The 15,348-nt window shown below is 39.6% G+C and overlaps 1 protein-coding gene across 1 annotated transcript; it reads right to left on the reverse strand.

Moving 5' to 3' along the window:
- Window positions 1–1,869: 1,869 nt before the first annotated feature.
- Window positions 1,870–14,152, reverse strand: LOC104962742 (receptor tyrosine-protein kinase erbB-4-like). Its single transcript, XM_010791236.1, has 5 exons — window positions 14,060–14,152; window positions 13,467–13,637; window positions 11,018–11,267; window positions 9,461–9,589; window positions 1,870–9,355 (listed from the first exon to the last, which is right to left on the reverse strand). Exons 1-5 carry the CDS (start codon window positions 14,150–14,152, stop codon window positions 8,685–8,687), a joined length of 1,314 nt encoding a protein of 437 aa, XP_010789538.1. The 3' UTR covers window positions 1,870–8,684.
- Window positions 14,153–15,348: the final 1,196 nt, after the last annotated feature.

A 15,348-nucleotide genomic window follows, 5' to 3' on the forward strand; every position in this document is an offset into this window, starting at 1 on the left:
GCGGGGCCCCCTGCGCAAGGCGGGGCCCCATGGCTGCGTGATTGGCCTGTACGGAGGGGCGGCCCTGATGACTGTGCACCAACACCCAACCACTTTCTGTAGAGGTCATGTGAAATAGCCTACTGGCAGCAGCGTGTTTGCACTTTAAGAGACCAGATTCACTGAGGCATGATTTATTACTTGGTTGTCTACATGTTGTCTATATGACGGTTTGTGTGTATGTCCGTTCCTTTAGGAGATAGTAGCCTCCAGAGGCAGGCAGCCTGTGAAGAGAATCCAATATGCTGTTCCATAATGAAGGCTCTCAAGGGGGATCACAACACTGCTTAGCAGGCTTTGTACAGTCCATTCAATCAGAGACTGCCAACATGCTGGGATTTAGATGCAGCCACCCTCACCACTGGCTCTCTGAGAAAAAGAGATAGTGATGCCAAAACAGTGTGAACAAGACAAAACAACTTTTAGAGCTTTGGTGTTACACTCTTCTGTCACAGTAAATCATAACATTACAGTATGATTGTGTTAGATGAGAGGATGAAATTGTATGAAACTGCTGCACAATGAGTAACTTCTTTATGTACAGCATGTATCATCTATGTCAAAGGTTGTACAGCTTATTTGCTGTGACAATCAATTCACTATCCTGGGATTAGACAGCAAACACTGCAGTAGGAGAGAACAGTACGTACATGACACCAACTGGCATTTGTGGGGAAATTACTTTTCGCTGGAGCAAGCGAAACTGCGGTTCTGGCTCACAGGCAATTATAAAACCTCTGTCTTTGGAAGTGTTTATATCAGCACATACTGCATAGCCGCACGTGGAAACATGTAGACAGTTATATGGTTTTGCTGTGCTGTAGAGGTGTTGTGGTAAAGATTAATGCACTGTCAAATACAGCCTTCACTTTTATTTGCCGAAAAGTGTCAGTCAATCGATTCACCTAAAGACATTTGAACTCATTTACATTCAGCTGTGCCGATCATCCCTCATATCAGGTAAAAATCTATACACTTTGTCAAGGGAGGTTGGCGTGTGAGAGTGAGAGCACAGGCAGTGACAGATTGTTTCGATCAAACTCTATTACCATCTAAAGGCAAGTGATTTGACTTTGCATGGGGCAAAGGCTCGAAGATGCCGATCTCGTTATTGGATTTCCTATGATAATGCCATAAAATGTCATCAGCTGAAAAAGAGACGCATCTATCATGCACGAGCAAGTGTCATAAGTAATGACACTTTATTATCGGTGCTTCTGTGTGATTTTCCTGCACGTGTATGCCTGTGTGTGAGTGTGACCAGCTTTTAATGTGGAAAAGATTGGCTGGGGAATAGAGGTTGTGTTGATGGCTGTGGAGATTTGGTACCATCTGACTCCTTGCTCTTTCTGACCTAAAGGCATGTTCTGCTGAATGGTGAGAGATGTCTGCAGCCCAGGCCTCATCTGGGCAGAATGGAGATGTCACGCTGAGACTACAGGCTACATAACACTCCCACGGTTTGGCTGAACTACTCGAGAACGGGCTGACATTTGAAGTAAGGAGTTGTAAAGGGCTCTTAAAAATAAGGGCTGAATTGAAAGTAGTGCTATATCCCATCTAGAGGCAAATGCAGACAGATGGCCACAGTAAAGCCAAGCACAGTTTGAAGGAAACATTGGATGGAAACTCTGAATGTATCACTTCAGCTGTTCGAGCAAAACTACAATTACATTCGAGTGGAGAATTTGTTAAAAAAGGTTTGTCAATTTTTATAATTGGAATGACCCTTTGAAGTGATCATGATGGTAATCAATAGGATGTTAGAGTGGGTGTTTCTGGCACAACACTTCATTATAACACAACATAAAAAAATGAGAACAATCCAAGTTTAAATATTGACTGATCTTTATTCATATTGAATTAAAAATATAGTTTTGACAGATTCATGTAACAAAACAGAGGGAATACATATTTCAATGTTCTAGCTTGGGAAATGTGTCAATTAACCAGTGAAGAAAATCGTTTAAACTGGTAATATGTGACAAGGTATGTTCTATAAAACTTATTTCTCAGTCATTCTGATGAGTTGATAAAAAGCAATGATAATTCATGAACGTTTTTACAATTGAATATTCTTTCTTCAAAATGTACTTTTGAACAAACACATGGACTTTTGTGACGCTTGCCAAACTGATCATCTTACTAAATTATTTTTAAATGCTGGATATTGTCAAGACTGCCACACAAATAATCGGTGCAAGTGCCTTAACACTATTCAATAGTAAGTGTAATTCAGGCCTAGCAACCTGTAGGTGATATATCAAATAAGATGTATGACAAAATGTATGTAATCCAAAGATGATGCTGGCAGAAATCCTCTCTAATTCAAACAACATTGCAGCAAATGTCTTTAGACTTACTGGTTAAGTCTCTAGCATTTTCAGCTTTTTAGAAAAAACACAAGTATGTTTCTTCTGCAATTGAAATATCAATTAGAACTTACCACATCATTAAATTGTAAAATTGTGGATTCGTACAGTTTTCCTGCAATAACGTTATTCCAGACAGGTTTACATAGTAACTTTAACCAACCATTTAGCCTCAGCATCTGAGCATCAGCAACACTTGACATTAGTATTATGATGCACTGCTTGATCACGAGCCACAAAGAAACAGGTTCAACATGATGATCTTGGCGCCAGTCCTCACATCAGATATAAAATCAGATGACAATTTGGCAAACTCTATCCCAAAGTCCTTTAAAGATCCTGTGAAAAAGATGTATTCACTTCTAGTTAAACTGTGACTTCTGAAAAATATTGAACATTTCAAGTCCGAATGAAGTCGAAAATAGTTGGCGTACTAACTTCTGTACAAGCAAAGTCATTGATCAGTAATTTAAATGATCAGTCCAGCCCATGCAAACTGTCCATTTTGCCTCTCATACATCATTAAATGACTCTGTTGACTGTAACATGATATTGCTACACCATTCGATCAGTATTGCCCCACATGGATGAAGAGCTTAATATCATCTGAAAGTAAACAATGACTGAGCTCAGTGCAAATGGAAAATGAAACTACTCAAGGAAACATAGTATAGGTCCTTAAAACACAAGGTGTAAAGTGACACTGGTGGATTAATAACATTGTTTAGGAAAGGCTGAGAGAAAAGTGGGTGAAATAGGGAATATTCATTAGTATTGCAACAGCATCGTAAGAGTGTACAAAATCAAAACAAAAAATCTCAAGATGTGTATAATACTGAGAGAAGCATGGAGGAAAGTGGAGTTATAATACACCTAGTATTTTACTCCTACAAAGTGAGCAGGAGCAGAGGTTGAAACACAAAATCCACCAAGTTGTGCTAAGAAACACAGTCACAAAATCACAGGGGAATCGATGAGGTGGGCGTGACAAAAGACCCTGCAAGCGTTTTTTTAAATCAGAGTTCACTCTTCAAATTACATTTACAGAATATATATATCTATATATTTACTGTATATATATTTATATACATACAGAAAAGATATTCCCCAAATCAAAAGGTACAGTAGACCACCAAAAATCAAATGATGCAAGGAAAACAAAGAAATCTGGAAAAGAAGCATCATTGTCTTATTTACAGATGCACCTGGCCACCCTTTACATACCTATAAAAATACTATCCACTTTTTATTTTTTTTATTTGTATAACAATGGTAGAACTATCCGGTGACCCATTATTTGAATGTCTTTATCATTGGGTTAAAAGACAATTATTATTTCCATTTTACACTTTTAACATCAATTCAATACATTGTAAACTGTGCTTTCTCAACCGCTGCCATCGACCCCAGTTATCATGGTATGGTAGAATATGCATATTAATCAGTGTCAAATATGAAGTATGACAGCCATACACAGTCTGATTCTTTAAAGATGTTAGCATTATGTGTTTGTGAGCTGCATTATAGTTTCCCTTTAAAAAAAATGTTTTTGATGATGTATTGACCAAAGCTATTAATGAGGATTTTATATTGAAGTTATCTGAAATGTAACATGGGTTGATCCAATACAGTAGGAGCATTTAGACCACAGGTGGATAGATATAACCAATGCTTTGAATACAAGTCTTCTTGATGTAAATACAAAGCTTACAAAAAGTAAAAGAGAGCACACTCTGTAAACACAATGGCTGTGTCCCAGTTCAGCTGGACCCTCTTTAGTGCCTATTTTTTGGCTGGATCTGTCCTGGTGGTCCAACAAGGTCTGTCAGGCATCCCTTTTCGTGAAGGACACACCTGGTGTATAATTTGAGGTCTTCAACATCAAATCACATTTACTAAACCATTGAACAATCTATTTTAGGGAGTGAACAAAGAGAATAGGTCTTCTGAGGGCAGCTTTTTGATAAAACTTGCAGAATAAATAAGTTGTTAAGATGACAATATGCACCTGAACAGCCATTAGTTTTGGTCATTTTTAAACTAGTTTAATTGTGTAGGTTCAGCCTGAACTTCAGACGGTGGATGGCACACAGAGCCCCTGACTTGGGACATAGCTAGGAATGGCTTCAACGTTAAGTAGAGAACATGACAGACTTGAGATAATGAAACCTTCAAACTGCATATTAAAAATAAAACATCTGCTGTGACAATGTGATACCCTGAATAGCAAACACAAGAGTTTAAACAACACCATTTACAATACTAATAACAACATTTCTTTGAAATATATTTAAACCCAAAACAAAAGTGGATGCAGAATAAAAAACGATAGCTGTTACTATAAGGCCAGTTTACTTAGTCATGAAAGGGAGTTATTGTGCTCCTTTAAATAACTACTGTGCCTGTGAGACTTTCTGTACCTTGACACATAATATAATATGTTTTCACATGAAACTATGACTCCTGTTAACATTTGACCAAAATCACTTCTCACCTCCAGATTGTTTTAGTCTTTGTTCGTGTTCACTCCACACATAGCTGCTTTTCGGTTCCACTTCTGTACAGCTGAACAGTGTTTGCTACATACAATTCACAGTCACCTCTGAGGAAAAAAGGAAAGGATGGCAATCTACTCTGGTCTCCTCTGCCAGTTACAGTGCACTTGCACCTTCTCTCCTGCTAGCTTTTGTAACATTGATGCATTGGTCTGGTAACATTTCTAGAATGCTAATGCCTTAGTTTTAGCCCCGCTGCAGGATTACAACCTATTTCCTGCCGTTCACGGTTTCTCAGCTGGTGCACTGGGTGAGATGTCGGGTAACATGATTTCCCAAAAGAACAAAAAGGGAAAGTGGATGAATTAGCATTCAAAAAGCTAAAATCCCCTTGTGATGCTCCGATACTGAGAGCACCAGCAGGTTTTCTACTTCACAAGATTGGCTTTATTTTTCCATAGAGATCCATTACGATGCCTTTGGGTGACTATCCACTGCTGTCATTGCACTTAAACAAACGGCCCAAAAGTAGTCTACAAGCACTGCAACTTATACCTAATGGGTGATGGTAAAAATAAACTACACATACTGACCTTAACAATCTAAACACATAGAGAGGATGCTGACAGACATTTACACAAAGACAGTATACATACATGAAATCATCAGAGCAAATGAACACAGCTTAATCAAGTTAGCAACCGAGCAATGTCAATGATAATTAACAGCGAGCTGACTTCAAGAACCATCTCCTCACACCTATAAAATTCACATTTGCACATTTCAGCAGTGTGTTTACTGTGGTATCAGGGTGCTAATCTATCTTCCATTATATGTTTTCTTCAATAGGTTTGATGTCCCATTTTAATGTGGCAACTTGTGTCTCAGCTGGAGCTCAACTGAATGATTATTGTTCCCCATAAAACCTGAGAAAGGGGGAGAAACACTGTGCCAGGGTGACATCTGTGTTTTGGACATGAAGTCATCAACACTGCTGAACTGAACCTTCCCTCTGCCTGGTATTTTCAATGTAGAGGCACAAGGTTGTGAAACAGTGGTTGTGTATTGGTATGCCAGCAGTGACACATACACAGGCATTAATCGGTCTCCAAATACATGACATTATCACCTAATACTCAGGGTGGGCGGTATGAATACAATCTGAAATAAGGGCATGTGTAGATCAATATTATTATTACAAATATGTTCTGTGCATTCAATTGAGAAACTGTTTATAGATGGAAATATCGTTTTTTGGTACACACCAACAATTGTACACGTCAAGTTTAATTTACCAATCATGATCTGTTCTTATGAAAGAAAACCGGAGAACAATTTGTGCTGAAGCTTTTGAGGGAACTTTCTAAAATTGAAAACAATTAAGCCAGGTGATATCAACAATGATTTCATCAGGTTAATATCTGCTTGGGCATAAGACTTTTTAACAAAAAGTCTGCATTAGAAACTGGAGGTAGGAGGTAAAATTACTTCATTTTTTCGACTGTCTCATTTGATTTGCTACACTTTATGGAAGCACAATGCCAAATCGCTAGAGTACCCATTTAATTTAGTGAATTATTATATAACTAGAAAATCAGGCTTTTGTGACATTGATGCAGAAATACAATTACCAAAATTAAGTATGTATTATAAAACAAGAAATATCAAAAGAGTAGCTACTTGGGTATACATTGTACGGACAATTGACACATTTGTTATTATACATTGTTATTATACATCGTTGATACTGTATCTCCCAACCCCAATGCATTACTATCATATCATTAATAAGAGTGGGTATGCTCCTTTGTAGGAAATATTCCTGATGAAACAAAGTCTGAGGTGCGAGCATCTCACTTTAAATTGTGAGTGCAAAAAAAGATGAATTGCCACTTAGAGCGATAATAACAGCAAAGTCATTTGGATGCGTCAGAGCATTAAGTGCTATTTAATGATCAACCCCAGCCTAAGTTAGGCTTCAAAGTCATTTGACAACAGATGCTAGTGGTGTCCATCAGAGTTAACTGTGGCATCCGGCAGTACTGAATGAGTACAGAAAGCTATAGCCATCAGTGGATTCAGTGATAACTTATAATATCTCACAAAAAATGTCAAATAACAATAGAAAAGAAGATTTCCCATTTTCTAATAGTGTCCATTTCAACAGCCTCTCTCTCTCTCTCTCTCTCTCTCCCTGTTCCACTTCCAAGCGCTGAGAGACAGAGCAAGGTAGTCGTGACTACTTGGTCAAAGTTAATTTTCAGTTTTTCTGACAAACAATAGTATGAACACACAGAGGTTCCCCCCCCCCAACAAGTTTATACTCATAATTTTATGTCTCAGCTCGGTCCACAGAGCTTTTTTCCAGGATTTGATTAGTCTTGTAATGACATGTAATTGGCTTATTTACAGCCCTGCAGGGTGAGCCTCATTGCCAGAACTACGTTGCTCATTTGTGGCTTGGTGTCTGTGCTCATTGCGTTAGTTTAAGAAAAAGAGACAAAGTAAACAGATCCCTGATGGAAAAGAAAAAAAATGAAAATAATCTCTGATCACGATTCTAAAAGCGTATTCTTTTTCGTTTATATTCACCATCGTCACTCTCCTTTCCCTGTTGAAATATATGTCAATACCATGACACTGCATACACCATTGGTATCATCAGTCACAATGCTGCTTACAATGATCTTATGAAGGTAATATTGAAGTGGATGGTGTGCTGGTTGTGGATGACAGGGGGACAAGAGTGACGTGGGAAGTTCAGCGTCGTCTTCGGAGCGAACAACCTTATAAATCCCAGCCTAGCTATGCCAATAATCTGCAGAATGCTTTCCACCAGGTACTTGGTTGATATCAGTTTTTCATAAAACTGTGGTGACATTTACTTTCCTGTTCACCCTTTTCCCTGCACTGCAACACTGACTGCCATTATTGGCAAACTCTGTGTTCCAGCACAAGGTCAATTGAGCTTCTCCTCCAGAATATATTTCCAGTGCCAGCGAGCTTATCTGTCAGTATGCATGTATATACTTATGAATGAATGTATGGATATTATTGGTGTGTCAAGGCTCCAGGCATGTTAACATGTTTTGGGTATGATATGAGCTGTGTGTGATAAATGTTTGACTTCCATTACTGGTGCAGCAACATGTAAAATTCAGAGAAGCGTGTGGACATGCATGCAAGCCACATCTGGGCTCTTCTGCTTGACTGAGGGTTTGCTGGTGAGTCACAACACAACGCCATGTGCGTGTGTCATTGTATAGATTGCACACAATAGCAATGTGTGCATCATTATAGGTGAAATATGTGCTAACGAAACACATGGTGAACTGTAATTAATGGGTGTACAAAGAAAAGCATGAAAGGTCAGGGCAATAATTCTCTCTTTGGGCTAACCTCAGTTCATGTCTCCTTTTTTTCTGATTAAACATTTCAATTATTTCATTGTGTTGTTGTTGTGCCTCTCTGATACTTGGGATGGCAGGACAGTGTGTTCCACAATGGAACCAACATTGAAAACGTGTCTACTTGCTTTCATGGATAGAGCTAAAAAAGTCAAGTGAGGCTGTCAGTGACTGTTATTGTAGTCCTGTCAAGACAAGGCAGAACTTGAGAGTGAAACTAAAAGACTTGCAGTTCAACATAACAGAGAGACGTGTCCAGGAAGGGTGCAAGGAGAACCCAGGCTGAAAAGTACTGCATGGAAACAAGAGGACTGTTTATTTATCCCCCTCCCTTCCCTCTATTCATCCTTCATTGTGCTACAGGTGGGTCACTACACTACAGTGTTCCTCTGCCTGTATGGGGGGGGTGGCAACACATTGCCGGCTTTCATAGCGGCCTCGGACAAGTATTCCTGGTTTTCGGCCACAGCGGGGCGAATGCGTCCATTCTGCCGGTAGAAGAAGCGCGTGCTGCAGTCCTGCAGGTACTCAGGGTTGTGCAGTGAGGACTTCGGGGGTAGACTGTGTTGCCAGTATTCAGGATTGTCAAAAGTGGCCTTCTTGCCTTTCTTATCAAACATTATGGTGCCGCTGGTGATGCCTGAGTGCAGAGCGTGTCCTGAATGGCCCGGGTGCAGGGTGTGTGATGGATACGATTGGTGGGGGAGGTGGCCAGGGGGAATCACATATCCAGAGGTGGAGACCACGTGGCTTGACGTTGATGGGTTGACCGCCTGCGATATTGATTGAGCAGCAGAGGACCCTGGGCCAGAAATGGACACTGCGCCAGCCAATCCGTTCTTGTCCCCAGGGTTGAGGAAGGTATTCAGGTACAGTGGCTCATTGATATACTCATCGTCCCCGTGAGTGGACTGGCTCTTGGTTGCAGCAGCAGCTCCAGCCATGTGCAGGGTGTGGCAGCCGGCTCCATCAATCACTGCATGGGCGTCACCATTCCTACGGCGGGTGACGAAGGGGTTTTCCTCTACTGGGTTGAGATAGTCTGCAAACAAACAAAACAGTCATAAACTATACAACAGTATTCATTTCCGTAGCTTTTGGGTTTGCTTATCATATCTAATGTGCAAAGAAATAAACTCAAATCAACCTGAGTTGTTCTTGTCTCTCATGGCAGTCATGTAGCCTTCCTGGTCCTTGTCTCCTTTTACTCCTCGCTCTGCTAAAAGACCTGTGGGATCGGCACTGTAACGCTGTCCACTATTGTCCTCCCCTCCACCTTTAAAAGGAAAAAGACATGATGGATTTTTTTAAAGAGTATGATACTTAATTAAGTGTATCTCCATGAATCATGGACATGGATTTATCTTGTCATCTAAAGCCTTCAACGTTATTCACCATAAACCAGAATAACACATTCATTTAATTCTTGTGTGCTGCTATATTTGTTCTGTGATTACACCCTCAGGGCTATTGCTAATGTCAAACGCTTTTTATATTATATTGATTACAGGGTATTATTGACCTGAGATGCACTTCATTATTCATCTGTTGACAGTAGATAGATCACTATCGGTACCTGAATAGACAAACTCATACGAATGGGTATAGTAGGTATAATACGTAAAGCTTGTACGGTTACATTTTCAGTTTCATCACCCAATTTATTTTGCAAAGGGGGCATAAATAGGTCCCAAAAAGGCTTGTAAACAGGCTCAACACAACTAGAGGCTGAAACTGCTGCTGCTTCTCTGCCTGAGAGGTGTAATATGTGGTTCAGTTTTGCCAGACAGCTGCTCATTACAAGCTTAGCCTTTGCGCTCATCTCCCGAATCCTCTGCTGGTGAAGTGATCCATCATCACAGTAAAAAACAGTGAGGGAACAGCTGATAGGTTGGGTTAAAGAAGGGCGAGGGCCTGTCTGCTCGCTTGAAGGTGGTTTTCATTGATAAGTTATTGCAGCAAATGATGGTATTTATAATTCAAGGATTTGCTTATACCAGTAATCACAGTGTATTGGCATGTACTAGACACGCTGGGAGTGTGGAGAAAGACTATGTTGTAGGATGCAGGGCCATACAAAAAAGATTGAAATGAATAAAAATGTACTGAAATTATTAAATAACAATTCATAACTGACAAAAGAAATATAATAGTAAACATCACCATAAGCTAAAAAGGTTATTCAACAACCTAAAATAGTAAAAAAACAAACAGTTTTAATACATCCATTCAATTTAAAATCATTGACCCTGAGAAAACCTATTTGTGGACTGAATTGTCGACAACAAGTCAGCTTTTTCGTATACCAGCTGTTTTGACATCACACCCGCATGACACACAAAAAAAGTATTGGTTTTAGGAAAGTGCCATGAGACTATGTTAATCCATTAAGAATTAATTGTGCGTTTACGTTGCAAATACATTGCTTATGTAAAGAGGAATATAATTGGGAAATGTTAAAATTATGCAGGAGAGTGGATCAGCAAGCAAAGGCAATTTTCACAACATTGTTCAGAACTAAGTGTTTTATTGATTACCAAAACATTTCCGAATACAAACTTTAGTCAAATTTCTAAAATAAATCGATTAAAACTCTAAAGCCTTCCATCAAATATATGAAAGACATTTCCAACAGCTCAATTAACCTATGTCTTGGTTTTATAATACTGTTTCTATTTCAATATGGATCAGTTTCAGTCTTTACCTTGTCCAGCAGTGAGCGCTGAGCCCGGCACGAGGTTGCCTGACCTCGGGGAGGCCTGCTTCCTCAGGGTTCCATTGCAGCGAGGGTCGTCCAGGTTACCGCGGCCGAATCCAACACCAATCTGCCCCCCTAACGACTGGTCCTGTGGTGGGAGGCAGACCCCAGAGACAGAAGGTACAGAGACCACTCTGGGGAGGGTGGCCATAATGTCCTCCATGCTGTAGCTGGGGTCCTGGTAGCCATACTGGTTCTGGGGAAAAATAAAGAGGGGACAGGGATGTCACAATAAACAAGAATAGCCATGAACCACGCCAAAGCAAACCTTGAGACAGTGGGGAGTTATTGCAAAGTTTTTTTTTTTGCTGTTCTTCTATTAATTGTCAACGTTCAGCTTATTTGCCAGTAAGTAAATACATGTTGTATTTTCCAGTCTTTGATCTACAATGGTTCTGAGAGCAGGTTATTGAACAATCAAACAAACATACAATGTACTGCAATAAAATAAGCAATTAACACATACCATAGAAGGCATTGTTAATAATAAAACGTGTTTGTGCATAAAGTCCATACAATAGACACATTCCTTGTACCATTGTTCATCTGTAATATTTCAATGTGACAGGCAGGGGAGAGAAACAGCAGTGCCAAACAGTGATATGGCAGCATGACTGCCAAGGACAATTTAATTAAAAGGATTTTAATTAAAAGGCTCCATGCAGCAAAGTCTTAAAGTAGCCATATCGGCCCTGCCGTGCTGTGTGCATTTGTGTCTAGGCTCATAACAAAAAAGGGGCTCTTTTGTAGAACCTCACTGGGTGCTTTTTCGGATTTATCTTTTATCCCTCGATTCCAGAAAAAGTTAGTTTTTTGTTTCAAATTCCCTTTCTTAGTTTCTTCTGCATGGCCCCCTGAGCTCTGAGCAGATCAAAAATCCCCTGTGGCACTTATTTCCACTTACATACTAAATGAAAGACAAAGAGGGGAAACGTTTGTGGATTACTGGTCGGTGAATGAATAGGCAGATTAAAATCCCATTTCTGATCAAACGTTTCCTCTTAATTTATTCATCAGGTTCCCTTATTATTGATGATTCATTGGCATCCTGCATGGCACGAGAAAGTGGTGCCACAGGCTCAACAGGGATACGGACCCACATAGCCTTTTATCACAAATTAGAGATGGGTCAGTCACTGATGTGTAGTATGGGTGACTCACAGGATGGCTGCTCCTTGTCTACTGTGGAGGTTGTAACACCACGACTAACCTTGCCATTAATCGCGATGCAGTCTTTTTAAAATTATAATTCTTGCAAATTCTGAACTGTAATTGTTTGACATGTGGATGGGTATTAACAAATCACATTGTCTTTCTTTGGCAATAATTGATTTCATTAAACTAATCACCATGATTTATGCGGATTAATGCAACTGTATCAAAAATAATCTAGTATCAGCCTGAATAGAAAAACGCCAAATCGTGGAGGACAAATTTACCAGTTTTATGCAAATAAGTCATCTGTCACCCCTCGAAATGCACCAAACAGAGTTGGAGTTGTCTCGCATTGGCATTCGGCAGGCGTTTTTATCCTGACACAAACACAGGGGGGGATATTGGAATACAAAATGGCTGAGTTGCCTGGCTGTGTGACTGGTTTTGTAATAGATTTAAGTCCAAAGATAGACGGACACGTTTGAACAGTTGAACAGTTAAAGAACTGAGGGAATATTGCTGTAAACACCAATTTTGAAGAAGACAATTACCATAGTTTCACAATGGAATTAGACCAAGGAAACACACGGAGAAAGAAAGAGGGAGATGAAAGTGAAACTTAGAAAGCTGTGTGAGTTCTGCTTTAAGATTTCAATCGTTTGTGCTTCAACAGGAGAGTCCTGAAGTACATGCTGAGAAAATTCATTTCCACATCACTTTAGGGAACATCTAAATGTTCTGAATCACTACTTTGAGTTTACACCGTCTTCTTTCCATCATGATAGTCACCCTGCTGCCAGAATCAAAAGAAAAAGATAGTCAAACATGTAATGTAAAATGACAATAAAAAATGTCTGGCTACATTTTGGGTAACTAGTAAAACATGTTTACATGCTTCAGTATTGGAAAAACAAATTATTTTCACGACACTAATCCTGAATTAACCCTTTGGGCTGGAACAATACTTTTGAATATCTGTATCTTTAAGCTCCCCTCTGATTGGTCAGTGTTTCCGGGTCTTTTTCCGTAGATTGAGCCTTGTGATACTTTGACAGTATTCTTATAGCTTCTTTACCCGCTTTATAATAAAAACATAAATGAAATCTCACTTGTTACAATATGAGACCTAATACAGGGGTTCCATTTTGTCCAAATATTCATACTTATTTGGGCCAGAATGCATAGGATGGATTATACATCAGTAACTGAAGTTTATTCAGTGTTTATTATAAGACGATACCTTGTTAGAGTCCATGTGTGCTCGGGGAGTGTATGCCAGAGGTGGAATGTTGTAGGAGTGCGGCACCAGGTACTCCTCAGCGTCCATCAGGTCCTCCAGCTCCTCCTCGTCCAGGAGGCTCTGGAAGAACTTACTGTCGTTTGGGCTGGGCAGCTTCATTCGGTCGTCACCCTGAATAAAGTTGTGTGTAGATAAGTGTCAACTTTGAGGCCCTTTGCATCCTGATTTGCATAATATATTTCAAACATTCACCTTAATTGATGTGTAATGTTATTTGATTTCTTCTAATGATGCACTTTGCGTTACTTTATCTGTCGACTAATTTCAGGCTGGCTCAATCGTTTAAAGTTTTACACACGGGTAGTGAAATAAGTACTTAGTGTATTTTCTTACAAAGGAATGAGGAAAGTAAAATGTAATTTGTAATAGAAAATAATATAATTTAAACTTTGTATACATTAATACAAAACAAGCACAGTCGAAAACTGGCCAGTTTTCACTTTGAAGGTAACTACTCTGTATTTTGGACGCATAGAACCGAAAGAATGTCATGATATCCTGATATTTGAGGTATGTCCCAAAGATTGACCTACCTGAATTACCAGGTATCTTTGGGGATCACGAGCCATCCGAGTGAACTCTGCAGCCAGCTCCTTGAACTTGGGCCGACTGTCTGCATCAATCATCCAACCTGAAGAAAGTGTTTATGTTAGTGTCTGACTAATATGATGTTCTAATACATATTGAGATATCTAAACCTGTGAATACCTGATATTATCTCTTCATTAAGTCTGTACATTTAAATTGGACCTTGTAACCTGCAAAAACAGTATGTTGTTCTCTGAGGTAAACCAAAGCCTCATCTACACCAACCAAGGTCCAGTTTCTTCCTGACTGTGAACCAATAGCATTTAAGTGGGAGGAAAGGTGCATGTGTCAGTGTTGATCAGGCAGAGCATTTCTCTATTCTTCACACTTTGGTGTCAAAGTTTCTGCCTACGCAGACCATGTCAAATATATATATACATCCTTTGAGCAATATTAACATACTTTGCATTGGAACTACATGTGAATGTGACTGCATTGTGAGCTACTAATGAGTTAGAGCGAAGCCTGTGTAGAACAGCTCCTTTACCTTAGTAGTTATTAGACGGCATTCCTTATAATCCCAGCCACTCATTCTTACTGTGCCAAAGTTATGTTACAAGCATGTGATCACACATTAACTAACATTCAGCCAAGCTATGTATGTATATATGTATATATATATATATATATATAAATATATATATATATATATATATTTNGAAGCGACGTCCGTTTGTGATGAAGCTGCACAGCTGATCGTCTGACAGAAGCCAGCTCTGTCCCCGTTATTTCCACACACACCCCCGCCTCTGTTAGTACACATTTACTGACACAAACATTGGTATCATCTGTTGTAGACCCAAATAAATAAAATAAAATAAGAACTAATTCTCAAAAAAGATAAACTGTCACGATTCTCATGTCATGTCACGTTTCTATGTCTAGGTTTGGGTGTTTTTGCTGTTCTCTCTGTCATGTTTTCCTCCTGGGTTATTGTCTGGTCCTTTTCCCTGTGTTTTTCCTCCTGTCGTTAGTTTCCCTGGTGTGTCTAGTTGTCTGATTGTGTTCACCTGTGGCCCTTGTGTTTCTCCTCCCCTGCCCGGCTGTTTCTCGTCTTGTGATTACCCCTCCCTGTATTTAGTCTTGTCTCTTCCTGTGTTCAGTGTTGGTTCGTCTTTTGTTGGTGACTGAGTTCTCCGTGGAGTGTTTTGTTTGTCCATGTTATATATTAGCCCCTGAAATAAAGGTATTATAAGTGTTATCTGCGTTTGGGTCCTGCCTGCTTCACTCCTCG

The sequence above is a fragment of the Notothenia coriiceps genome, unplaced genomic scaffold (genome assembly GCF_000735185.1).
Source record: "Notothenia coriiceps isolate Sejong01 unplaced genomic scaffold, NC01 NC01_scaffold00035350, whole genome shotgun sequence".
NCBI lineage: Eukaryota > Metazoa > Chordata > Actinopteri > Perciformes > Nototheniidae > Notothenia > Notothenia coriiceps.